The sequence below is a fragment of the Triticum urartu genome, chromosome 3A (genome assembly GCF_056163025.1).
Source record: "Triticum urartu cultivar PI428250 chromosome 3A, HENAU_Tu73, whole genome shotgun sequence".
NCBI classification, from domain to species: domain Eukaryota; kingdom Viridiplantae; phylum Streptophyta; class Magnoliopsida; order Poales; family Poaceae; genus Triticum; species Triticum urartu.
Window position 1 is genome coordinate 723,149,884 of NC_141875.1, and position 26,192 is coordinate 723,176,075.

The 26,192-nt window shown below is 46.0% G+C and overlaps 2 protein-coding genes, 1 long non-coding RNA gene and 1 pseudogene across 3 annotated transcripts; all 4 read left to right on the forward strand.

The window, feature by feature from the left end:
- The first annotated feature begins 3,087 nt into the window (after positions 1–3,087).
- On the forward strand, positions 3,088–5,081 carry LOC147982200 (secreted RxLR effector protein 161 pseudogene; annotated as a pseudogene).
- A 3,734-nt stretch (positions 5,082–8,815) lies between these two features.
- Positions 8,816–10,131, forward strand: LOC147982201 (uncharacterized). Its single transcript, XM_087516235.1, has one exon. The coding sequence runs from the start codon at positions 8,884–8,886 to the stop codon at positions 10,129–10,131; it is 1,248 nt and encodes a 415-aa protein (XP_087372361.1). The 5' UTR covers positions 8,816–8,883.
- Positions 10,132–10,413: 282 nt separating this feature from the next.
- On the forward strand, positions 10,414–11,235 carry LOC147982202 (uncharacterized). Its single transcript, XR_015600002.1, has 3 exons — positions 10,414–10,699; positions 10,808–10,865; positions 10,953–11,235. It is a non-coding gene; the product is annotated as an uncharacterized LOC147982202 (long non-coding RNA).
- A 12,127-nt stretch (positions 11,236–23,362) lies between these two features.
- Positions 23,363–25,172, forward strand: LOC147982203 (uncharacterized). Its single transcript, XM_087517290.1, has 3 exons — positions 23,363–23,563; positions 23,661–24,611; positions 24,702–25,172. The coding sequence occupies exons 1-3, from the start codon at positions 23,546–23,548 to the stop codon at positions 25,170–25,172; spliced, it is 1,440 nt and encodes a 479-aa protein (XP_087373416.1). The 5' UTR covers positions 23,363–23,545.
- Positions 25,173–26,192: the final 1,020 nt, after the last annotated feature.

The window sequence follows — 26,192 nt, forward strand, 5'->3', positions numbered from 1 at the left end:
GAGCTCGACGACGGCGCGCAATCCTCTGGGCGTCTTCTGCTCACCCACGAGGAGTGGCTGGCCCGCGAGAAGCAGGGCGGCGGTGGCGGATCGTCGTCCAGCGGTGGCGGCGGCAAGAACAAGTCGCCAGCTAAACCTAAGGGTCAGGGCGGCGGCAAGTTCGCATCGGGAAATACAAGCGCAGGCAGATCAGGAGGCTCAGGTGGCAAGAAGAAGAAGGGAAAGTGCCATCACTGCGGCATCTCTGGGCACTGGAAAAAGGAATGCCGAACCTGGCTGCGAGAGCAGGAGAAAAAGGGGCAGCAGGAGCATGCCAACCTAGCTCAAGGGGGGGGGGGGGGGGGAGGAACATGAACAGGGCTTGCTCATGGCCATAGTCGCCAACATCGACACCAAGCACGCCGTCGCTCCTCAGCAGGTATATCTGAATGAGGAAAAAGTAGTCCCTATCTCTTCTCCTGACGGCGTGTGGTTCTTTGACACTAGAGCGAGCAGTCACATGACCGATGATCGGCGGGCGTTCGCGTCCCTCGACGAGTCAGTGCACGGGTCAGTCAAGTTCGGCGACGGCTCGCTGGTATCCATAAGGGGGCGGGGAACCGTCGTCTTCCGCTGTAACAGCGGCAACCAGCACGCGCTCGGCGGTGTCTACTTCATCCCCACCCTGCGCAGCAACATCGTCTTAGTGGGACAGCTAGATGAAGCCGGCTGCATCATAACAATTGAAGATGGGGTCATGATCATCAGGGACCCCTCAAAGCGCATGGTGGCACGCATCAAGTGGTCGGGCAGCCGGCTCTACACGGGCGTGCTCACCATCGACACTCCTGCATGTCTCATGGCGCAAGGCGATGATGCGGCGTGGCGCTGGCACGCACGCATGGGACACCTGCACTTCCGCGCGCTCCGGGCCATGTCCACCAAGCAGCTCGCGCGCGGGATGCCCATCATCGACAGGGTCGAAGAGTACTGCGATGGCTGCGCGCTTGGCAAGCAGCATCGCTCCTCATTCCCGCAAGCCACGGCATACCGTGCACAGCGCACCCTGGAGCTCGTGCACTCTGACCTGTGCGGGCCGATCACTCCGACGACACCAGGAGGCAGCAGGTATTTTCTGTTGATTGTCGATGATTACAGTTGCTATATGTGGATTGAGCTGCTAAAGTCCAAGGACGAGGCGCATGCATGCTTCAAGAAGGTCCAGGTCATGGCGGAAGCGGACGGCAGGTGCAAGCTTCGCGCCTTCCGCTCAGATCACGGAGGGGAATTCAACTCCGTGGAGTTCAGGCAGTACTATGAACAGCAGGGTGTGAAGCACTACACCACTGCACCCTACTCCCCTCAGCAAAACGGAGTGGTGGAACGTCGAAACCGGACGGTTGTGGAGATGGCAAGATGTATGCTCAAGAGCATGAGCGTACCGGCGTTCTTCTGGGCTGAAGCAGTAAAGACGGCGGTGTATCTACTGAACCGCGCGCCGACGAGAAGCCTGGACGGTGTCACCCCATATGAGGCGTGGCACGGCCGTAAGCCCAACATGCAACATTTGCGCACGTTTGGGTGCACGGTGCACGTGAAGAAGACAGGGCCGGGCATCTCCAAGCTGTCTGATCGTTCGACGCCAATGATCTTTGTTGGGTATGAGGAGGGGTCAAAGGCCTATCGTGCATACGATCCCGTGACCAAGAAGGTGCAAGTAACTCGCGATGTCATCTTCGAGGAGGGACGCCCGTGGGCATGGAGCGCTCCGGACGTAGTCACCTCGGCCCCCATGCCAGCCACATTCACAGCGGTGTACACCACGGTGCGTGGGGTTCATGAGCTGGACACGGGCACTGACACACCTCCGCGTCATCACAAGGTGGATTTGCACTCGCTACACCGACATCGGGGGTGGTGACTCCAGGCGGAGGCATACCGACACGGAGTGTGCAGGGCACACCGGCCTCGGAGGGGGCGTCCTCGAGCACAAGCACGCCGACGCAGAGCTCGCCGGCCACATCAATGGAGGGCACACCCACGTCACCAGCAGCTCGCCAGATTCGCTGGGCCACGCCACCGAGCCATGATGAGAATCACCGCGATGTGGACACCAGCGACATACGCTATCGGCGCATCTCCTGCATCCTTGATGAGACGGAGGGGGAGGCAGTGCACGAGGCGATGCTGGTATGCCTGCTGAGCGCAGAAGAGCCGTTGGGCATTGCCGACGCCCTTGCTGATGCTGCCTGGAGAGAAGCTATGGATGCAGAGATGGACTCGATCATTGAGAATTCCACTTGGCAGCTCTCCGATCTCCCTCGGGGACACAAGGCTATAGGGCTGAAGTGGGTGTACAAGGTGAAGCGAGACTCTGCCGGCAACATCATCAAACACAAGGCACGACTGGTTGCTAAAGGATATGCACAACGCGAAGGAGTGGACTTTGATGAGGTGTTCGCACCCGTGGCACGGATGGAGACAGTACGTCTCTTCCTCGCTCTAGCTGCTCAGTCTGGTTGGGAGGTTCACCATATGGACGGGCCCCTGGGGGGGGAGATGTAAGAAAAATTACCAATTTGACCCTTAGTGTTCTAAGTTCAAAAGTCTAGTAAAGTAAAAAATATTTTCGTTAAATCTGCTTTCCCCAACGGAGAGCTTGTCGAGGAAATGTACGTGTCACAGCCACCAGGATACGTTACTGCTGGGAGCGAGCATCAAGTTCTCAAACTTCACAAGGCGCTCTATGGGTTGCGACAGGCCCCGAGGGCCTGGTATGCAAAGCTCAATGAAACCCTGGCTGCCCTTGGGTTCAACAGAAGTCCACTTGAACATGCTGTCTACCGACGGGGAGATGATAGCTCATACCTGCTGGTTGGTGTGTATGTTGACAATCTGATCATCACCGGAAGTGACAAAAGCCAGATTGCTCAGTTCAAGGATCAAATGCAGCAGCAGTTCAAGATGAGCGACCTCGGGCCCCCGAGTTACTATTTGGGGATCGAGGTAGTTCAATCAGAGGGCGCAATCACTTTGTGTCAGAAAAGCTATGCAAAGAAGATACTTGAAGTGGCTGGTATGGCTGAATGTAATCGCAGTCACACACCAATGGAATGCCGACTGAAAGTGAAGAAAGAAGACGACGCCAAGCCCTTTGATCCATCACTGTATCGAAGTGTTATAGGGAGCCTGAGGTACCTGGTGCACACCAGGCCGGATATTGCTCATCCTGTTGGAATTGTGAGTAGATTCATGGAGAAACCAAGTATGACTCATTGGACTGCAGTCAAGCAGATTCTCAGGTACGTGCAAGGCACGCTCAGCTATGGATGCCGGTATGTTCGTGGCGGTGAAGGAAATCTGCTAGGGTACAACGACAGTGACCATGCAGGTGACATTGGTGACAGAAAGAGCACATCTGGACAGACAGTGGCGGAGCCAGCGCCCGGCCACCCCGGGCACTTGCCCGGGCTCTCTGGCTATGGGGCAGCTTACATAGGTGATAAACAAATGGGCAACTTATACTGTGCGTCATGGTTTACCCGGGCAACAGTCCATGCACGGGCGGTTCTAAAACCAAAAGTCCATGCACGTAGGTGATAAGCAATGGGCTAGTTAATTAGGCCTACTATAAGCGTCCGACTAATATTCTAGTAATGGACTAATTAACTAGGCCTACCAAGCATAATGCTGAGCAGTCATGGGGTGCTAAATTCCTTCTTCCAAAATAATTATTTGAGAGGAAAACTAGACGTCACAGCCATGTTTTCGGCACTCTAGCTGTTCGTTTCTCACATACGTGAGATGGACTGGCGGTGAGCGGAGCCTGGCCTGGGCGCGCCGCTGGTGTTGGGCGGAGCAAATCCATCGTCAAAATGGCTTGCATCCTCGAAAACTCGCCGTCTCGTCTTCTTTTTTGATGATTAGATAAGATTGCTTACCGCTTGAAAGATTGGTAGATTTAGGGCTTAAATTTTTAGGTCAGGTGGTGGGGACTGGGGAATTGACCATGCAGGATGATCATCACATCATAAGAGTAGTCTTTTGTTATGGATTTGTTCTAGATAATTAAATGTTTACTTTAAATTCCAAATTACTGAATTTTATAGATGAAGATGTTTTGGTTAGTAGAGCAAGAACTAATGTTTACCACAATGAAGTCTCGAGAAGGGCATTTGCCTTATGACTTTCTTTAGCACAATATTTTTCTTTAGCACAGTATTGATATGCTCTATCTGGTCATCTCTATTTTCTGAAGCTCTTTATTTTGAGCACATTCACAAATTTCACCACTTAATTTATGTGAATTATAAATCCATTTTTTTTATCTTGTAGTATCTTCTAGGACGTTTGGAAGCTAACTCTGATAGCTATACTTTTGCTACCAACATGTGAGTTTGGTTCTAAGCATTGTCGGGTTCTATGTCTTCTGTTGTCTAGTCTCAACTTTATTTTGGTATATGAAACTGAATATTAATATGTTATATATTAGTTTACTTTAAAATTACATTTGCACCACTACTATGTTTATGTTTTGACTTCATTAGTTATGTGGACTTGTGGTTCAGAAGTTTGGGGCTATTTCATATGTTGTGTATCCGAACACCCGATTTTCATTTCGAGGCGAGACACTTAGCCTCAATTTTGTCCAGGCTTCGCAAAAGTTCTGGCTCCGCCACTGTGGACAGATCTTCTTCCTTGGCAGGAACCCTATCTCTTGGACATCACAGAAGCAGAAGATTGTGACAATCAGCTCGTGCGAAGCTGAGTATGTGGCAGCAGGGGCTGCTACTTGTCAAGGGCTTTGGTTGAGTCGACTGCTAGCAGAAATGCGAGGGGGAGCGCCTAAGGCATTCAAGCTTCTGGTAGACAACAAGTCGGCGATAGCATTGGCAAAGAATCCAGTCCATCACGACCGGAGCAAACACATTGATGTGAAGTTTCATTTCATTCGGGAGTGCATCGAAGAGGGGCAGCTGGAGATGGATCATGTTGGCACAAACGATCAACTGGCTGATATTCTGACGAAGGCCCTGGGTCGCATTCGTTTCATCGAGATGCGACAACGGCTTGGAGTTGAAGAAATCGGCAGTGGAAGCTGAGCTTAAGGGGGAGAATTGTTAGCCAAGATAAGCTCAGCGTACTTTAGTATTTGCTTTCTGTTGTAATAACGTGTGCATGGGCCTGATGTGACAGCCGCATGCACGCGCGTAGTGGAGGCGTGCGCCTGTGCACGTACTCCTTCTTCCTCGTTTCTTTTCCCTCCCGGTCAGCACTTATCGCCGTGTGAAGGAGTCGTGGGATGGCACGTCTAATCCGGATCACAGCGAGCAGGCCGGGAGATTAGCTAGTTAGTTGCTTCAGCAGAGATAAGGGGAAGTAAATGAAAACAGAAAAACTGCAAGGTTTGTGCGGCAGCCAGAAAAACCACTCTCTCTCTCGAGTTCATCGTTCTCGCCTTCTCTCTCTCTGATCGATCGCCTCGACAACGACATTCTTATCTGAGTTCTAACTTCTAAGATGATAAGTTGAGCTAATCATCTTGCTAAGAAATAAGGCATGTATCCAGATTATATATCTGTACCTGATAGATTGGTCATTAATTTCTTATAGAACAAGAGTTATTATAGCCATCTCCCAAGGAAATCGATAAAAAACATGTGTACATACTAAATGTTCTTGCAGATCTGTTCTCAGATTGTCAATTGAAGGCGACCACTAGATATTCTCATGCAATTTTAGAAGGTTAATTTGTTTGTGGAATAAAATCCTGATAGTTAAATTGACTGCTTTGCTTCATATATTATTTCCCTCATGGCTTGTAATCCATTCAGATGACTTCCTATTACCCACATTATGTTTTTAAATGCCTATGCTCTATATAATTGGTTGTTCAATTAACATTGGATTCCTCAGTCAGTGCAGCTTCATTATTTCTTGTGTTACATAATGCACAGTTTTGTTATGTTGATTGTTGTCATGACAATTTCCCGTCTGTTATAACTGCAGGTTGATGGTTATGGTATAAGCTTCCTTGCTGATTTTTTTTTTACTTATTCTGGTTACGAGTCTCGTAAAGAACTAAGGTTTCCAGCCAAAAAACTAATAGCACTATGGCTTTGCCCTCCCAACAATGATGGATACAACAGAGCTACTCCCTCCGTTCGGAATTACTTGTCGCAGAAATGGATGTATCTAGATGTATTTTAGTTCTAGATACATCCATATCCGAGACAAGTAATTCTGAACGGAGGGAGTAGTATATATGGACCTTTGCCAAGGGTATTCATTTTTGAACTTCTTGTAGATGAGCTGAGTGCTCTGAGCCAGGCGATACTCGATGATTTACTTAATTGCTTTAGTTTGGTTGTCTAAGATATTAGTAGTATGGACAATTGTTCATTCATAATATGCTTGTAGGGCTAAAGACATTTCAGACATAGCTCATAACTCTTCTGTATGGCTGAACAAGACTACTGAAACATATCACTGTAAAAAAATGATTTCTGAAATCCATTTCTCTTTAGGTTACTTTTGTAGTTCTGTTAGAGTAAATACTAAGAGATGAGTAGGTTCTATTTTTTCTCGTAATCCCTATTGTACAGAAAGCAAAAGAAGCTGCTTTGTGGCGTATGATGCAGAGTTGCAGACTATGAGACCAAGCTATGCCTCCCATGAGTAAGCATATCAAGCTTGTCTAGGACATTGAGGAAAGTTCTCTGCCAGGTGAAAATGTTATGATGTAAGCCTATTAATTTTCTAAGAATCAGATACTGGTCTCTCTATGTAGGATTGTATGTTTAGGCACGCTTCTTGTTGTATATACACACATATACACATTTAAGCAATATCATAAAGAAAAAAGAGTTTAGAGCTGTAGTGATACATGTGGAAGCATACATACTTTTGCAGAAGAAAGAGGGAATTGTAAATCTTTCATGTCTTACAAAATACGTCATGTTCTCATCTGAATTGCAAATATGCTACCTGTCCATAAATTTGTTAATCCAATAGTTGGCTCAGGAGAGTGACATGTATGCAGGTTAGCACATGTCAAACTGAATTTACAGGTGATCGATCCATAGAGATGAAGTGTTTGTCAAATTGCTTGCAAGGGTGATTAGAATTTTACAGGACGTCGCTGAGCTACATAATTTTCCGGTCTCCCTCTCAGTAGAGGGTGTTGACCACAGGTTTCCCCTTGTTTCCTGTTGCAGGCAACACTTTGTTAGAACAGAGGCAAATACTTTATATTAGCAAAGTAAATACTCTGGTCCATAACAACTAAGCCTTTATACCCTAGATACAAAAGCTAGATTTAACTAAATCAATGATTTCCTGTTATTATAGTGTAGTGTACTAGTAACGCATTGGTGACCGAAACAACTTCTTAAATAACTAGAAGGTCGTAGGAAGGGCTTTTTATGTGGTGCTTCAATCGAAGCAATGGTTCTTGTTTTTTTACTGAACCAAGAGGACTGTGTGATGCCTAGGATCAAAGAGCGTTATATCGACTTAGGTAGGACACTTCTTGTCATTTTACTAGATCATAAACTTGCTAAATCTTTATATCACCTGAAGTGCATAGCTTAATTTCTCCTTGTCCTTAAAAAAACTTGCTCCAGTGTTGGGCACCTTTCTTTGATTTATGTGACATCAAATATTTGCATCCATGTGAAGTTGGAACAGATTATTGATAATAACACACGCTACTACATCTTCATATTTTAGGTTGTTGTATCTTGCTCCCTCAACTCTCTACCATTTTGATTACACTTTTCATGGTGTCGGATCAAGACCATGAACAAGGTAACATGAGTGGTCACAACATCAGCAACAAATCCTTTCAAAGATGTGAGGGCTATGATGCACATTACTGTTGGTGTCATATGGATGATTTCCAGAAGTATTTTTTCAAGTGCATGGCTGGCAATTTCAAAGAATAAATGGCAAGCCCTTACGCATCGATACTCTATCTCTCCTTTGGATTGAATGCTATCCTGGTCAGAAGAGTAAATAGCATAAAACTACTAGTTTACAGGCTAGGGTTCCAAAAAACTACCACTTTTTAATTTTTCTCAGAAAGCTACCAAACGCGCGGTCCGCTGTTTCAAAAAACCCAAACCCGCGGTGACTAGCGATTTAACTGTTTTTCTGACGGATTGGGCCCATCTGTCAGCCCACGTGGCCACGCGCGCTCACGGCGCGGCCGTTGACGGCCGTTAGCCGACGCGGTCCGGTCGGAACCAAAGTAGGCGGTCGGGCCACACACTCTCTCGCTCCCCCTCCTCTCCACCTCCTCTCCCCCGCAGTGACCTAGGTGGGCGATGGCGGCGGCGCAGCCAAATGTTGTCGGCGGCGAGCTATTGAGCCAAGGCGGCACCGGCCAGGAGGGCGGTGGACAGTCAGAGGTGGAAAAATGGCTAGGCAACTCGAGCTTCCCGACGCAGCGGTCCCAGCAGCCATCACCGCCCGCGGCTCCTGTGGATCCGGCGAGCTCAGATCCGGAAGTCCGCGCGGCCAGGGCAGTGGCGAAGTGCATCCACGCTGATCCAGCAGGCGGCCACCATTGGGCGTCGTCCTTTGGTGGAGTGAGGTAAACACTGTTTGTTCTTGGCATGCTACTGTATTTTTGGGTGCTTTAGTTCAAATTAGAACTAGAGATAGTAATTGTTTGTTCTTGGCATGCTACTGTATTTTATTGGTTAAGTCATGTATTTTATTGGTTAAGTCAGTGTAGAAGAAAGTGCATTTGGTTAGTTCATTTGGTCAGTACATTCACTGTAATTAGAAGAAAGTTCAGTAATGTTCAGTGACTTAAAAAATGGTTGTTTGTCAATTTAATCCTACAGCTTAGATGAAGAGATTTGGGACTTGAGGCTACATTTCCAAGGAATAGATAATATGGAGAAAAAGTATTCAGTTTCCTCAGATATCAGTTATCTGACCATATTAGCATTGGTTGAGTTGGAGGGCTATGGCATGGATGCATTTCTGACATATGTAAAGGAAGAGGGAAAGGGGCTGGAGGGTGTGGAGGCCCTGGATAGTGAGGAGGCATTAGAGGAAATGCTTGACTTATTTGTTGATAATAAGGTACTGAACATCAGTGTCAGAAAAGCTACTGATCCAAGCCCAGCAGATGAGGAACAGATCCCCATTGATCATGATGGTGATCCTGTTGTTTACAGAGTTTCACAAGAAGGTGTTCTGTACCCTGCCTCTAATGCTAGTTTGCCAGCTTTAACCCCTGATGAGCCCTACATGAACACACAGCAAAGCAGCAATTTTAACAAAGGGAAAACAGTTGTGGAAGAAGATGTAGAAGAAGAAGCAGATGAAGAAGAAGAAGATGTACCAAAGGAAGAACATGAAGTTGAAGATGACAAATCATCTTCAGATTTTGAGATCTTTAGGGGTGATTACAGAGGGGAGAAAATTTCTTACAAAGCTTGGTGTAGGGGTGAAGATGAGGCTGGCACTGATACTGCAGAGCACTTTTGTGCAGCTAACTCAGAACCTTCTGAGTTTTGGGAGGAAGAACCAGTTGTTTCTGAAGATGAAGTAGTAGAGGATCCCGCTGTAACTACAAAAGCAGCCAAAAAGCTTAAGCCAGTTAGAAAACCTGGCCCAACTAGCAAGTCTCACAGTGAGCCTGAGCACATCAAGTTTGAAGATTATGTCCCTGAAGCTGATGAGTACTGTTTTCCAGGTGATTTTGGCATAAGTGATGAAGATGATGCACCAAGGCTGCCATCTGGAAGGAAGAGTAGGAAGAAGCAGAAGAAGGAGAGGATATGGTATGATCCATCAAGGCCTGATGCACATGAGCAGTTTGCAATGCATTTGTGCTTTGAAAATGTAGTTGAGTTCAGAGAAGCACTTGGAAATTTTCATGTGAGGACTCTTAGGAATTTTGAGTATCACAGAAATGAACCAAGTAGGGTTATTGCTTGGTGCTCTGACAGAAAACATGGTTGTGAGTTTTACATAGTTGCCTCCAAGATAGCTCATGAGGCAACTTTCAGTATCAAGAAGATGAACCTGGATCACACTTGTGGAGCAAGTGGAGAGAACACAAAGGTGACAGTCAATTGGGTTGCTAAGGTTTGTGAGGATACAGTCAGATCCAACCCTGGAGCTGGTCACTAGTAGAAAACAGGGCTATGGTCCAGGCCGACTCAGCCCATTAGTCCCGGTTCAGTGTAGAACCGGGACTAATGTGGGCATTGGTCCCGGTTCATGAGCCCAGGGGGCCGGCCGGGCCACGTGGGCCATTGGTCCCGGTTCGTCTGGACCTTTTGGTCCCGGTTGGTGGGACGAACCGGGACCAATGGGCCTCGCTCCTGGCCCACCACCATTGGTCCCGGTTGGTGGCCTGAACCGGGACCAAAGGCTCCCCTTTAGTCCCGGTTCTTGCCACAAACCGGGACCAATGAGGTGCCTATATATACCCTCGCCCGCGAGCAGAGCACTCCAGTGCTCTGTTTTTCTCTGGCCGGCGAGGGGAGGGGTTTGTGGTGCTCTAGCTCACCTCCTATGCACATGAGGTGTTCGATGGAATGCCCGAGCCACACTACTTAAACTTTCTCCTCTCGAAGCTCGACCTCCAAGCTCCATTTTCCTCGAGATTTGTCTAGATTTAGCGGTCCGTCACGCCCCGTCCCCGTCTTCACCGCCGTCGATCACCCGCGCTGATCTCATCACCGACACCACCGTGGTGAGCCTCTTGTTCTTATCTTCTTTCTGAAAGGAAAAATATTCTTACTTGTCTGTTTAGATAGATACTTGTATCATTTTCTTACATTTATTATTGCATCTTATATAGTGCGATGGTTTTGGTATCCGCCCCCGTCGGCCCTCGTCCTGTCTATGATTCGGATTTGGTATGTATATTATCTTCATAACTATTGGTTCATTTATTGTTTATGAAAATTATGCCGACCAACGTGACATAGATTTTATTTATCTAGGATGTATGTGAATCGGAAATGCCAACCGACCCTATTGTCGAGAGGTTAAATTTAGTTGAAGAAGAAAACAATTTGTTGAAGGAAAAAATAAAAAAAATTGAGGAGGAGAAGATGATATTGGAGTTGCATGTTGCGGATGTCGTCGATGATCACAAGATCAAGATGGATGCAATGCGCTTGAAGATTAGAAAGATTAGAAAATATGCCATTCATACCGAGGCTTGGTATCATTATGCCGTTGGATCAATTGTTACCTTGTTTGCGATTATGATCGCATTTGTTTTCGCATTGAAATGTTTTACATAGTTTCAATGTATGGTTTAATTAATTAGATGCTCTGGAGAGCTATATGTTGTTAGATGAGAACTATGTATGCACTTTGGTTTTAATGTGATGATGAACTTCTATTAATTTGGACACTTAATTATATATAATGCACGCAGATGAACCGGCAATGGATGTACGGTGACAGACACACCCGCGAGTACATTAAGGGCGTGCATGAGTTTCTCGATGCGGCTGAGGCAAACAAGCAGAATGGTTTTATGTTTTGTCCATGCACTGAATGTGGGAATACGAGGTCTTACTCTAACCGGAAAATCCTTCACTCCCACCTTCTTTACAAGGGTTTCATGCCACACTATAATGTTTGGACGAGGCACGGAGAAATAGGGGTTATGATGGAAGACGGCGAAGAAGAAGAGTACGATGACAACTATGTGCCCCTTGAATACGGTGATGCTGCAACGGGGGGAGCTGGTGAAGATCAAGAGGAACCAGACAATGTGCCCAATGATGCTGCCACGGGTGAAGCTGCTGAAGATCAAGAGGAACCAGACGATGTGCCCGATGATGATGATCTCCGCCGGGTCATTGTCGATGCAAGGACGCAATGCATTAGTCAAAAGGAGAAGCTGAAGTTCGATCGCATGTTAGAGGATCACAAAAAAGGGTTATACCCCAATTGCGAAGATGGCAACACAAAGCTCGGTACCGTACTGGAATTGCAGCAGTGAAAGGCAGAGAATGCTGTGGCTGACAAAGGATTTGAGAAGCTACTGAAAATATTGAAGAAGAAGCTTCCAAACGATAACGAATTGCCTGACAGTACATACGCAGCAAAGAAGGTCGTATGCCCTCTAGGATTGGAGGTGGAGAAGATACATGCATGCCCTAATGACTACATCCTCTACCGCGGTGCATACAAGGATCTGAACGCATGCCCGATATGCGGTGCGTTGCGGTATAAGATCAGACGAGATGACCCTGGTGATGTTGACGGCGAGCCCCTCAGGAAGAGGGTTCCTGCGAAGGTGATGTGGTATGCTCCTGTAATACCATGGTTGAAACGTCTGTTCAGAAACGAAGAGCATGCCAAGTTGATGCGATGGCACAGTGAGAACCGAAAGAAAGATGGGAAGTTGAGAGCACCCGCTGACGGGTCGCAGTGGAGAAAAATCGAGAGAAAGTACTGGGATGAGTTTGCAAAGGACCCAAGGAATGTATGGTTTGCTTTAAGCGCGGATGGCATTAATCCTTTCGGGAAGCAGAGCAGCAATCACAGCACCTGGCCCGTGACTCTATGTATGTATAACCTTCCTCCTTGGATGTGCATGAAGCGGAAGTTCATTATGATGCCAGTTCTCATCCAAGGCCCTAAGCAACCCGGCAACGAAATTGATGTGTACCTAAGGCCATTAGTTGAAGAACTTTTACAGCTGTGGCATGGAAACGGTGTACGTACGTGGGATGAGCACAGACAGGAGGAATTTAACCTTAAGGCTTTGCTGTTCGTGACCATCAACGATTGGCCCGCTCTCAGTAACCTTTCAGGACAGACAAACAAAGGATACCACGCATGCACGCACTGTTTAGATGACACTGAAAGTATATACCTGGACAAATGCAGGAAGAATGTGTACCTGGGCCATCGTCGATTTCTTCCGACCAACCATCAATGTCGAAAGAAAGGCAGGCATTTCAAAGGCGAGGCAGATCACCGGAAGAAGCCCGCCATGCGCACCGGTGTTCACGTGCTTGCTATGGTCAATGATTTACACTACGTAATCTTTGGAAAGGGTCCCGGTGGACTAGCTGTTCCGAATGACGCTGAGGGACACGCACCCATGTGGAAGAAGAAATCTATATTTTGGGACCTACCCTACTGGAAAGACCTAGAGGTCCGCTCCTCAATCGACGTGATGCACGTGACGAAGAACCTTTGCGTGAACCTGCTAGGCTTCTTGGGCGTGTATGGGAAGACAAAAGATACACCCGAGGCACGAGAGGACCTGCAACGTTTGCACGAAAAAGACGGCATGCCTCCGAAGCAGTATAAAGGTCCTGCCAGCTACGCTCTTACGAAAGAAGAGAAAGAAATCTTCTTTGAATGCCTGCTCAGTATGAAGGTCACGACTGGCTTCTCGTCGAATATAAAGGGAATAATAAATATGCCAGAGAAAAAGTTTCAAAACCTAAAGTCTCATGACTGCCACGTGATTATGACGCAACTGCTTCCGGTTGCATTGAGGGGGCTTCTACCGGAAAACGTCCGATTAGCCATTGTGAAGCTATGTGCATTCCTCAATGCAATCTCTCAGAAGGTGATCGATCCAGAAATCGTACCAAGGCTAAGGAGTGATGTGGCGCAATGTCTTGTCAATTTCGAGCTGGTGTTCCCACCATCCTTCTTCAATATCATGACGCACGTCCTAGTTCATCTAGTCGACGAGATTGTCATCCTAGGGCCCGTATTTCTACACAATATGTTCCCTTTTGAGAGGTTCATGGGATTCCTAAAGAAATATGTCCGTAACCGCGCTAGGCCAGAAGGAAGCATCTCCATGGGCCATCAAACAGAGGATGTTATCGGGTTTTGTGTTGACTTCATTCCTGGCCTTAACAAGATAGGTCTCCCTAAATCGCGGTATGAGGGGAGACTGACTGGAAAAGGCACTCTGGGAAGAGACTCAATAATATGCAGGGACGGATATTCTTGGTCTCAAGCACACTACACAGTTCTACAGAACTCTACCTTGGTGACCCGTATGTCGATGAACACAAGAACAGTCTGCGCTCCAAACACCCGGAGCAGTGCGACGACTGGATTACATGTGAACACATCAGGACTTTCAGCAGTTGGTTGGAAACACGTCTCAGAGGTGACAACACTGTTTGTGATGAGTTGTACTTGTTGTCCAGGGGACCATCTTTGACTGTATTGACTTACAAAGGATACGAGATAAATGGGAATACATTTTACACGATCGCCCAAGATCAAAAGAGCACCAACCAAAACAGCGGTGTCCGCTTTGATGCAGCAACCGAGAGCGGAAAGGACACATATTATGGTTACATAGTGGACATATGGGAACTTGACTACGGACCTGATTTTAAGGTCCCTTTGTTTAAGTGCAAATGGGTCAATCTGTTAGGCGGCGGGGTACAGGTAGACCCACAGTACGGAATGACAACAGTGGATCTGAAAAATCTTGGGTACACTGACGAACCGTTCATCCTAGCCAATGATGTGGCACAGGTTATCTATGTGAAGGACATGTCTACCAAACCGAGAAAAAGAAAAGATAAGGAAGCGAATACATCATACGATGAGCCAAAGCGCCACATAGTTCTTTCAGGAAAAAGGGACATCCTGGGAGTGGACGGCAAGACAGACATGTCTGAAGATTATGAAAAGTTTCATGAAATTCCTCCCTTCAATGTCAAGGCTGACCCAAGCATCCTGATAAACAATGAAGATTATCCATGGTTACGGCGCAATAAGCAAATGCACAAGCGAAGAAAAAGTGAAGACTTTCTCCCGCAATAAGCAAATGCTATGTGGGTGAAATTATGATACCATCCCAACTTTCAACTTTTTCAGAGTTCATTTGAAATGCTTTCATGTCTTATGGTTCGAAACTTTGATACTTCGAAAGTGATTGTCCATTTTGTACACGAAGTGCATCAAGTTTTTGTCGTAACCCTCTCTACTTTTTGGAACATGCTATGTGGGTGAAATGATGATACCATGCCAACTTTCAACCTTTTCAGAGTTCATTTTGAAATGCTTTCCAATTTCAGAGTCATTTAGCTCAAAGAATGAATTAATAGCAAACAGAATGAACTACAAAACTTTTATGAAAATAAAAACAATCAATTAAAATATTATGTTATGATCAACTAAAATAAAACTATAATATTCTTCAATAGCAAAAAGAATATAATTTGTGTGACCTAAAATCAAACTATAAGTATTTAATTGTAAGTATAAATAAAAAATAAATAGCAAAGAAGAAAAAAATTCTAATTTTATAGTAAAGTTATTCATAAACTAGTGATTCACACAAATTTTTAAAAATTCAAATTTAAACTATTTAAAATTTAAAACTAATGGCACTAACAGAAAGTTTATAATTTTTGTGACCTAAAAGCAAAAAGAAATCACTAAAAAACTGTAAGTATTTAGTTTTAAGTAGAAATAAAAAATAAATAGAAAAAAATTCTAATTTTATAGTAAAGTTATTCATAAACTAGTGATTCACACAAATTTTTAAAAATTCAAATTTAAACTATTTAAAATTTAAAACTAATGGCACTAACAGAAAATTTATAATTTTTGTGACCTAAAAGCAAAAAGAAATCACTAAAAAACTGTAAGTATTTAGTTTTAAGTAGAAATAAAAAATAAAAAACCAAAAAAATATAGAAATAAAAAAGAAAAAACCAAAAAAAAATGCCACCTACTGGGCCTCCACGGCCTGAATACGACTAGAAACCCTACATGGGCCAGGATTCAGGCCCGCAGAAGGCCCAATAGGCCCACAGGCAAAGCAGTGTCAAATTAGGCCCATAGGCCTGCTGTTCAGAGGAGTTCGAGAGGGAGGAGGCAGCAGAGCTTATAAACTGGTGTTGGGCGCTGTCAACTAGCGATGTGGGACTAAACTTATGGGCGCGGGGCAGCACAAGGGTATTGGTCCCGGTTGGCGGCCCTAACCGGGACTAAAGGTGGCATTGGTCCCGGTTGGTGGCACCAGCCGTGACCATTGCCCCCCTTTAGTCCCAGTTGGTGCCACCAACCGGGACCAATGGGCTTCGCTTCCCGCCCTTTGGGCTGCCGAAAAGAGGCCATTGGTCTCGGTTTGTGGCACCAACCGGGACTAATGCCCACCTTTAGTCCCGGTTGCTGCCACGAACCGAGACTAAAGCCTCTTCTATATAAGGCCACACTTTGGAATTTTTCATTCTCATCTTGCAGTTGTCGCCCCTGACGCCGCCAGGCTGCCCCGACGCCGCCCAGCCCCCATCGTCGCCGTCGCCCGCGATGCGCGCCACCACGGCCCGCCCCCGTCGCCGTCGCCCTCGTCCCTGCCCCGACGCGCACCGCCCCGTCCCACCCTCGCCGTCGCCCGCGCCGGCCCCTTGCCCCACGCCCGCCGCCCCGGCTACCGTCCCCGTCACCGCGTCCCCGAGCCGGCCGTCCTCGTCGCCGGACTCCAGCCGTCGCCGCCCCCCTCAAAGTGAGCCCCCCCTCTCGAGTGCCACTCTTGCGCCGCCCGAGCGCCCTTGCTCCGCCCCTGCTCCATGGTCGCCACCGCCCGAGCGCCCCGGCTCCGCCCCTGCGCCCTTGCTCCGCCCCTGCTCCGCCGGCCCCGAGCGCCCGAGGAGAAGTAGAGGAGAGGAGAAGTGGAGCAGCAGCAACGCGCTGTCCACTTTTCTGAATTTTTTGGAACAGGAGGAATCTTTTTGTCCATATAGAAGGTGTTTGATGAAATACTAGATGGCTTTGGGCATTTTTGGAATTTTTAAAAAAAATTTGTGGTGAGGTACTGATGCAAGACAAAGGCGATGGCAAAATTTCAGAATTTTTGGAGAGGTTTAGAATAGGTTTTCAACAAGTTATTTGAATCCGATTCAAATTTCATTTGAATGAAATTTGAAAATTTTGAACTATGGATCAGAATATGCTAAATATGTCAAAAATGTTTTTTATATGATGTTTTTTTTCATATATGTATTCATTTTTTTATTTAGGTTGTTAATTAGTAGATATCGATTTTAGGTTAGTGTAGAGGAAAAAGTAAAATAAGGAAAAGGAAGAAAAGAGGAAGAAGGAAGAAGAAGAAGAAGAAGAAAAGGAAGGAGTTTGGAAAGGAAAATAAGAAGAGGAAGGCTTCTTTTTTTTTCTTCGATCTTCTCCTCTATTTTGTTCATGGATATATGCTAAAGAAAATGAGGGGGGTGATAGATGATGATGAGGGGTCGAGAGTGGGACGAGAGGTCGAGAGGTGTCGAGGGGAGAAAGAATATGTTATCAGGGACGAGGGTCATTGAGGGGTCGAGAGAGGGATGAGGGGTCGAGAGAACTAAATAAGAAGAAGAAGAGGAGAGGAAGAAGAGGAGAAATAAATAAGAAGAAGAAAAAAGAAGGGGAAGAAGAGGGAGAAGAAGAGGAGAGGAAGAAGAGGAAGTCTTCTCCTCTATTCTTTCTTTTCTTCTTTTTTCTTCTTCTTCTTCCTCTTTATTTTATCGGGAACGAGGGTCGTCGAGAGGTCGAGGAGCGGTAGAGGAGAAACCCTAAATAGAAAGTATCGTCGGTGTGAGATACATGTACCGTCGGTGTCGGACACTACACCCACATCCCACAAGTGGCGCGGGCTTCGACGCCCACGTCACTTGTGGGACGTGGATGTAGTGTCCGACACCGAAGGCCACATGTATCTCACACCCACGAAACTTGCTAGCTATTTAGGGTTTCCTCTACCAAAAAGAAGAGGAGAAATAAATAAGAAGAAGAAAAAAGAAGAAAAAGAAGAGGAGAAGAAGAAAGGAATAGTGGAGAAGAAGAGAAAATAGAATATATTCTATTTTCTCTTTTCTCCACTATTCCTTTCTTCTTCTCCTCTTTTTTTTCTTCTTTTCTTCTTCTTATTCTTCTTCTTCTTCTTCTTCTTATTAGCCGGAAGTAGAGAGAGGTTTCCTAGTGTCAAAGTATTGAAGAAATCCATGCCTTCATCATTAGCCGGAAGTAACCAGGGCATGTTGGTACGAAGTTCTGCAAAGTTGTTTTGGAATGGAGTCCCGGATAGAATAATCCGCCTTTTGGTACCAATTCAGCAAAGGCCTTCCAAATAGCGATATTCGGAAGGCTCTTGCGAACTTTGTACCAAAAGGCGGATTATCCTATCTGGGAGTCCGTTCCAGAACAACTTTGAAGAGCTTCATACCATCATGCACATGTTACTTTCGCCTAATGATGAAGACATGGTTTTGTTGAATCCTGAGACACTACGCAACCTCCCGACCCCTCGGCGATCCTATCGAACATGAGAGGAAGAAGAGGATAAAAAAAGAAGAGGAAGAAGAAAAAAAGAGGAGAAGAAAGAATAGAGGAGATCTTCTCCTCTATTCTTTCTTCTCCTCTTATTTTTCTTCTTCTTCCTCTTTTTTTTATCGGGAACGAGGGTCGTCGAGGGACATAGATGTAGTGTCGTCGTTGTCGATATATACCCCCTCCCGATAGCTTACTATGATTAGGTAGCTAGTTCTATGTTTGGCACTAATATATCCATCTATCATGTTTGAATAATAATTGCCATGTTGTAAATATTTGTAGAAACTATGCACACCGCCCTAGACGAAGCAACAAAAGAAGCGTTGTTGAGGGACATAATCGCAGAAGGAAGTGATGCCATCTCGTTGTTTCTCAATGAAACCGATGGTCTGGAAGGAGAGGGTGAACAAGCTGGCTACGGTGACCTAATGCCGGTGCAAGAAGAAGAACATGAGGACGGCTCCGGTGACCGAACCGAGTCCGGCCAGGTATATATATTAGTTAAGCCTAAGCTGACTAGCTGATTGATGCATTCATTGTTTTGGTATGTACACATATTAATTAAGTCTTTGTTCTTTTTTCTAGCCCTCCGGATCGAGCACAACTTCGGTAAAGAGACGAGGCCCGAAGAAAAAGTTGAGCTCGGATGAAAAGTTTGAGATCATAGCAATCGCGCCCGACGGCCAACCTATTGAACCCCTCCGGACAAAGAGCGCATTTGTTGCTCAGTGCAGGGTTCTGGTTAGCGACAAGATCCCGATAAGCATCCAGCAATGGTTTAAGCCGGCTACAGAAGACCCTGAGGTCTCTTATGTCAATGATATGCAGAAAAATGATCTTTGGACTGAGCTGAAGTCAAATTTCACCCTACCGCCTGAGGATAATCCAGAGAACCCAGTTAAAGAGAAATTAATCAAGTCTTTTGCTTTGAAGAGGATGGCAGAACTATTCAGGAGGTGGAAGAAAGAGCTGAATAAGTTTGTCGAAAATAATGAGACACCAGAATTTAAGGGCAGATATGGGAATATCAGAGATCACTGGCCCGCATTTGTGGCCCACAAGACATCGGAAAAGAGTAAGAAGATGTCGACGACAAACAAGCAAAATGCTGCGAAGAAGAAGCTTCACCATCGCACGGGGTCAGGTGGCTACCTCGTAGCCCGGCCTAAGTGGTCCAAGACTGAGAATGATCTGGTTCATAAAGGGATCGAACCAGAGACAATTAACTGGCCAGACCGTTGCCGGACTTGGTTCTTCGGGGCTGGCAGAACACTGGACCCTGTAACAGGGAAGTGCATTTGGACGAACGATCAAATGGACATACCAGTCAGTAAGCTTAAGCAGTATATCGAAGCAGCGCAGGAAGGGACGTTCTTTCCAGACAGAGAGAACGACGAGCTCACAATGGCCCTCGGGAATCCTGAGCACCCTGGACGGACACGAGGCACGCCAGGCTCCATTCCGTGGAAGGTTGGGTTTCCGGACGCAGGCGGTTACAAATCCCATGAGAGGAGGAAAAAAGTGCAGCAGACCCAAATGCAGGCGCTGCAAGCAAGGGTAGACGCGATAGAGGAACGAGAAGCAAATCGCAGCAAACGTACTGCCGAAGCCTCCCCCGAAGCTACCCCGCCATCTCAGCGCAGAAGCAGCGTGGCTTCCACCGAGCTGCTTCAGCCGGAGCATGACTTGACGGCTCCTGCCAGCTATCCCGTGGATGCTATAACAGAGTCTCAAAATTGCCACCTTATGACGCAATGGATGAATTTGAAGGTCAAGGCGGCTGTTGGCTCTGTTTTTCCTACTGAACCCGGCGCAACTTTTCACTGCCGGCCGATTCCAGAAGGATATGCTAGGGTGATGGTGGATGAGATAACGGAGGGATTTGAGGACCTCCAGCTTGACCACCCTACCGGTGAAGGGGAGACTCGGCTGGGGTCTGCTCTGAAGACTCCATGCCTATGGCGGAAGGAGCTCATCAACCTTCCGAACTGGACGCCACCGCCTCCTCCTCCTCCTCCGGCGAGTAGGGCACTCCGCCTCCACCGCCTCCTCCTCCGGCGAGTGACGATCAGGGCCCTCGGCCGGCTCCTTCTCCGGCACGCGGCGGCACTCCGCCTCCTTCTCCGCCTGCGCCGACGCGCCCGAGCAGCCAGCCTCCTCCTTCTCCGCCTCGTTAGCAAGGGCGGAAGAGACCTGCCGCTGCTCCAGCTGCTCCGGCGCGTCGTAGTCCTTCTCCTCCGCCTCTTAAGCAAGTAAAGAAGACAACCGCTACGTCTGCTCGGTCGGCGTCTAGCAGTACAACCAGAGGCGGGAGGACATATAGATTCGGTCCTTCTCTGAAGACTCCAGAGAAGTTACCATACGAGAGGACCCAGGAGGAGAACGCCGAGATCACGCGAGAAGAAGTGAAGAAATTCTTTGAAGGGGTGAAAGCAAAGAAACATCCACCTCCGGAGGAGAAGGTAGATCGGGTGAAAGTGAAGTGCACTCTGGCTGCCCTGACAAAACCACCGAAGTCTGATCCGCCGAAAGGAAACTATGACCGCATTATTGGAAAGGAATTTGCCGAAGCGGAGCGGTCGGGAAGTACTGTCAGTGATCAAAGGCTGAAAGAACGACGAGCTGGGAAACAAATTTCCCAGCTCGGCGAACAAGCGAAGCAATCGTGCCCCCCGCTCAAGGTGCCTAGCCACAACGTCGATAATGATCCGAGGATGGTGCCCGGTTATAGCAATCTTGCAGATTACCTGCCCGACGAAGTACATTATGAACCCATGGACGTGCAGATACAAAGATACGAGTACGGGAAGCCTCTCATCAAAGATGAAAGATCTCTATCAACGATGATGCGAAGATTGCATGATTGGTACTTGAAAATCTGCAGAGACTCTGGGGGGAGGAGTACTTTGTATGCGAGAGTTAAACCGGAGCATGACCTCGTTGGAATTGATCCGTTGCCTGTTCCATTTGAGGAGTTCTATCGGTTCTTCAATCAATTGGCCCTCGATAAAACAACGGTCGCCTGCTACTGTCTGTAAGTAGTACTACTTCTGTCATTAAGTTTCTCTATATAGCTTAGCTCTTTCATTGCATGTATTTATAATCATCCTCACTATATTATGCAGATTGAAGATTGTCGAATTGAAGAAAAGACAAGTCGGTGATATTGGGTTCATTAACACATATCTCATAGATGCAACTCAGGTTAAACTTCATGCCGCAGCTACCGAGGCCAGCTTGCTACGATCGTTCGTAATAAATCAAAACAAAGATATAATACTCTTTCCTTACAACTTCAGGTGAGTGTTACTGTCTTGTGCGTATTCGGTTTCCCTTATATATTAGTCAAGGTTATAGTAATGTAATTGATGAGTTATGCATGTGTGTGCAGTTACCACTATATTCTCCTAGAGATTAAGCTTGAGCAGGGAGTAGTAACCATCTTGGACTCTAAACGAAAAGATCCCAAGGAGTATGCGGACATGACTGAAATCCTCAAGAAGTAAGTTAAATCGATCATTATCCACCATATCAGCAACTTTGTTCATTTCCTGATATCAAGTAATTGTTTTCTTTGTCCGGCAGGGTTTGGAGAAAATTCACCAAAACAGTTCCGGGACTGCCGAAGGAGCTGGAATTTAGACACCCGAAAGTAAGTACTATAGTAGCATGTTCCGCGCATCTCCTAGTGATTCAAGCGCTAGTTTCATCAATACCATTTAGCATTCTTGCTTATCAGTTTGATTGACCTCTATTTCTTGTAAAGTGGTTGTGGCAGGAACAAGGGAATGATTTCTGTGGATACTACATCTGCGAGTCCATCCGCCACACGACCTGTGAGCGGGGCGGGTACTCTAACGAACAATATGAAGTACGTAAATAACAACATTCACAATTTTATTTTATTACCATCATTTGTGTTGAGTTTCATTCATTTATATATATATATATATATATATGTATTGACCCCCTTCTTCAAATTAGATGTTTCGGAAGCGGGATGAACTCCTAGCACCAGCTCGCATGCGAGCAATTCAAGAGGAATTGGCGGCATTCTTTCTTGACCACGTGATCCCTGAAGACGGAGAATTCTATGTGGACCCTGAGTCCGTATGATTACGATAATTATTGTATATATGTAGCCGGTAGTGTCAGATAGATATACGAGAACTTGTTGTTCGACCAATCTCTCGGAGAAGGAGAGGTGGTCGATATCACTTCTCTCTGTATATATGCATATATGTTCATGACGATCTTCTGTTTCCTTCGTTTGCTTACTAGCTAGCTAGCGTGTCTAGTCCTCTCTATATACGTATGTATAGTACGTAGCGTCGACCAAGCACGGACATAAGAGAGGACACTTCTCTCTATTAATTATAACTAGCTAACACAATATATGAAACACCTAAATTAACCCCGCAAAACCCCCAACCCCCCCCTTAAAAAAAACAAAAACCCCAGCCACAGAAGTGCTGACGCGTGGATGCCTATTGGTCTCGGTTGGTGCCACCAACCGGGACCAAAGGGTCTCCTGACTGGGCTCTGCGCAATGCCCACGTGGAGGGCCTTTAGTCCCGGTTCTGGATTGAACCGGGACTAAAGGGGGGAGGTATTAGTACCGACACTTTAGTCCCGGTTCCGGAACCGGGACTAAAGGCCCTTACGAACCGGGACTATAGGCCCTTTTTCTACCAGTGGGTGTTGACACAATTATGTCATACACAAAGAAGATGTTTGGTGTGCATGTGCCTAAAAGCTTGGCATATAGGGCAAGGAAGCAAGCAGTTGAGGTTGTGCAAGGAGATCACAAACTCCAGTATCACAGAATAAGGGACTACCTGCAGTGTGTGCTAGAAACTAACCCTGGCAGTAGGTGCATAGTAACAACACATGAGGACCCACTTAACCCAGCTCCTACCCCAAGGTTTCACTATATGTTTTACTGCTTGTTTGCATGCAAGGAGGGTTTTCTGAATGGATGCAGGCCATTTATAGGTAAGTATTCAAAAATTTATATGCTTTTTAAACATTGATGTACTTAGGCACTCATGTTATCATGTTAGCAGGTCTGGATGGTTGCTTCATCAAGCTAAGCACTGGTCAGCAGATATTGGCAGCTACAGGGAGGGATGGCAACAATAACATCTTCCCAATAGCTTTTGGTGTTGTTGATAAGGAAGAGACAGACAGTTGGACATGGTTTCTCACACAGTTGAGAACAGTCATTGGAACTGGCAATAAGTTTGGCAAATACACAATTATGTCTGACAGGCAGAAGGTATTGTTCCTAGTCTTTACATTTGCCTTTACATTTGCCATGAGTATAATGTTATTTAGTAGATGAGTAACACTTAAGATTACCTTACATTGAACAGGGATTGTTGAATGCAATAGATGATGTATTCCCTGACTCTCCACAAAGGTTTTGTCTTAGACATATTTATGCCAATTTCCAATCTGCTGGTTTCAGAGGAGAGGAACTTAAGAAACATTTAGATCAGGCTGCCTATTCCTTTACCGAACATGGACATGATTTAGGCATGGAGAATTTGAAAAAAGAAAGTTTAGAAGCTTGGCAGTGGTTGTCACAGATACCAGAGCATACCTGGGCTAGGTATAAAATGGACACTGTGTGCAAAACAGACCTGGTAGTAAACAACCTTAGTGAGGTTTTCAGTAGAATATTGGATGTTAGGAACAAGCCAATCAGGACTATGTTAGAGGGCATAAGAACAAAGCTGATGATTAAGTTTCAGAAGATCAGAGAGAAGATAGAGACATGCAGATGGGAAATCACACCTACTTATTCAGAGATTTTAGAAGAGGGGAAGAAGTGGGCTAAATATTGTGAAGCATACATGGCAGGGCCAGGGATATGGCAGGTCACAAGTAGCTCTGAAAACACATATTGTGTTAATTTGAACAATGAGACCTGTGACTGTAGGAGGTGGGACATGACAGCTATCCCCTGCAGTCATGCCATTGCTGCAATGCAGAAAGTGAAGATACACCCTGAAGACTATGTTTCTGCTTTTTTCAAGAAACCCATGTATTGTGAAACATATAAGCACATAATATTCCCTGTGCCAGGTCCTGACCATTGGCCTCATACACCTAGTGATGATATTTCTCCCCCTGTGTTTAGAGAAAAGAAAGGTAAAAAACAAACTGCCAGGAGGAAAGGCCTGTTTGAGGTGCCAGCTAAAAAGGATACTTCTAGGATTGGTACAGTGACATGCAGCAACTGCAAGAAGCAAGGGCACAGGATCAACAATTGTGGTGTCCCTTTGAAACCTAAGTTCCAGATGAGGCTGAACAAGCACCAGGTATGTCCATTCATTCCATTGTTACATTCATTGCATTGTTACATTCATTTCATTTGTAGGAAAATAGTTCTAACTAATATTGTTGTGTAGGAAAATAGAGCAAACTACTCTGAGGCTGGTTCTTCAATGGCTGCAACTGCACAAAGGCCACCAAGGGTACCTACTGCCTCTGCACCTGCACCAACTCCTCCTCGAACAACAACTGAGTCAACACAGACAGCTTCTAGGTCAAGGAAGAGGGAAGCACCAGCTACAACAGCAGCACCACCACCTCTCAAGAAGAGCAGGACCAACACCTCTTCTGCAACAGTAGTACCACCTCCCAAGAAGAAGAACACAACTATTTCTGGCAATGGATCAAGGTCTTCTCCAGCAAAGAACACCAGGTCATCAAGGTCTTCTCCAGCAAAGAACACCAGGTCAGCTGCTGCCAATAGAGCTGGCACTGGATCTTTCATTGCTCCTAGACAATCTGGTACAAGTGCTGTGCAGGATGGGTCAAAGAGGGTCAGGAAGCCATCTAATAGGCTGAAAGATTACTTTTATACAAGTGGTAACTAGCTGAAGTTGTTGAACTCCAAGTGCTTGATACTGTTTGATTTGGTTTGTAATAACATTGCCTCACTAAGTACTTGATACTGCACTGTTTGATTTGGTTTGTAATATGGTACTGTATGTGGATTCTGCACTTGTTTGCAACTTCATTTCATCTCTAACTTTTATCTATATGTGGATTCAACACTTGATATACACCTTACAGATAGAAACATAGATAGAAAGATAGTCTCATAGATAGTCTCATAGATAGAAAGATAGATCTCTAGAAACATACATAGATAGATCTCTAGATAGATAGATAGTCTCATAGATTACATAGATAGATAGTCTCATAGATTACATCAAAATCTCACAAAAACTACCAAAACTCTCTCTCAAATTGACTTACAGATAGAAAGATAGATAGCTAGATCAGTCATAGCGCTCAAAGAAACGGACCCACTTGGCCCTAGTTGCTGGATGAGGAGCCATGACTGCCCTAATCCTTGCCCACCTAATTATCTCCATGAATGATCTTACCCTGTCTCCAGTGAAAACTAGCTCTAGTTCTTCATCATTGCACTTATCCAGTACCTTGTTGGTGAGTCGGCGGTTGAACTCCTCTTGCTGCTCATCCTGGGCCGCCTCTAAGGCCCTCTGCCTGCGCCTCCTCCTCCTCCTCCTCCTCCTCTGTGCAGCAGCTGCTGTCCTAACCTCCACAGCCTCCCCCTCTTCCTCTGTGACATCTCCCATGTCAGGATCCATCTGTAGGGTTTCTTTTGGGTGGCGGCTGGTGGAGTGACTGCGAAAGGGTGGGGGTGGGGAGGGGTTTATATTGACAGATGGATGGGGTTGGGTTTAGTAGGCCTAGGGTTGCATTTGGTCAGAGAATAGTGGGCCACTAAGCCCAATTACCCATAGAAATAATATATGTAGGCTAACAAATAACATCTAAAAGATAGAAGATCAAGTTGAACACTTAATAGCATACAAGATCCATTTCCACAACTTAGTAGCATAAGAGATCCATTTTCCACTACATAA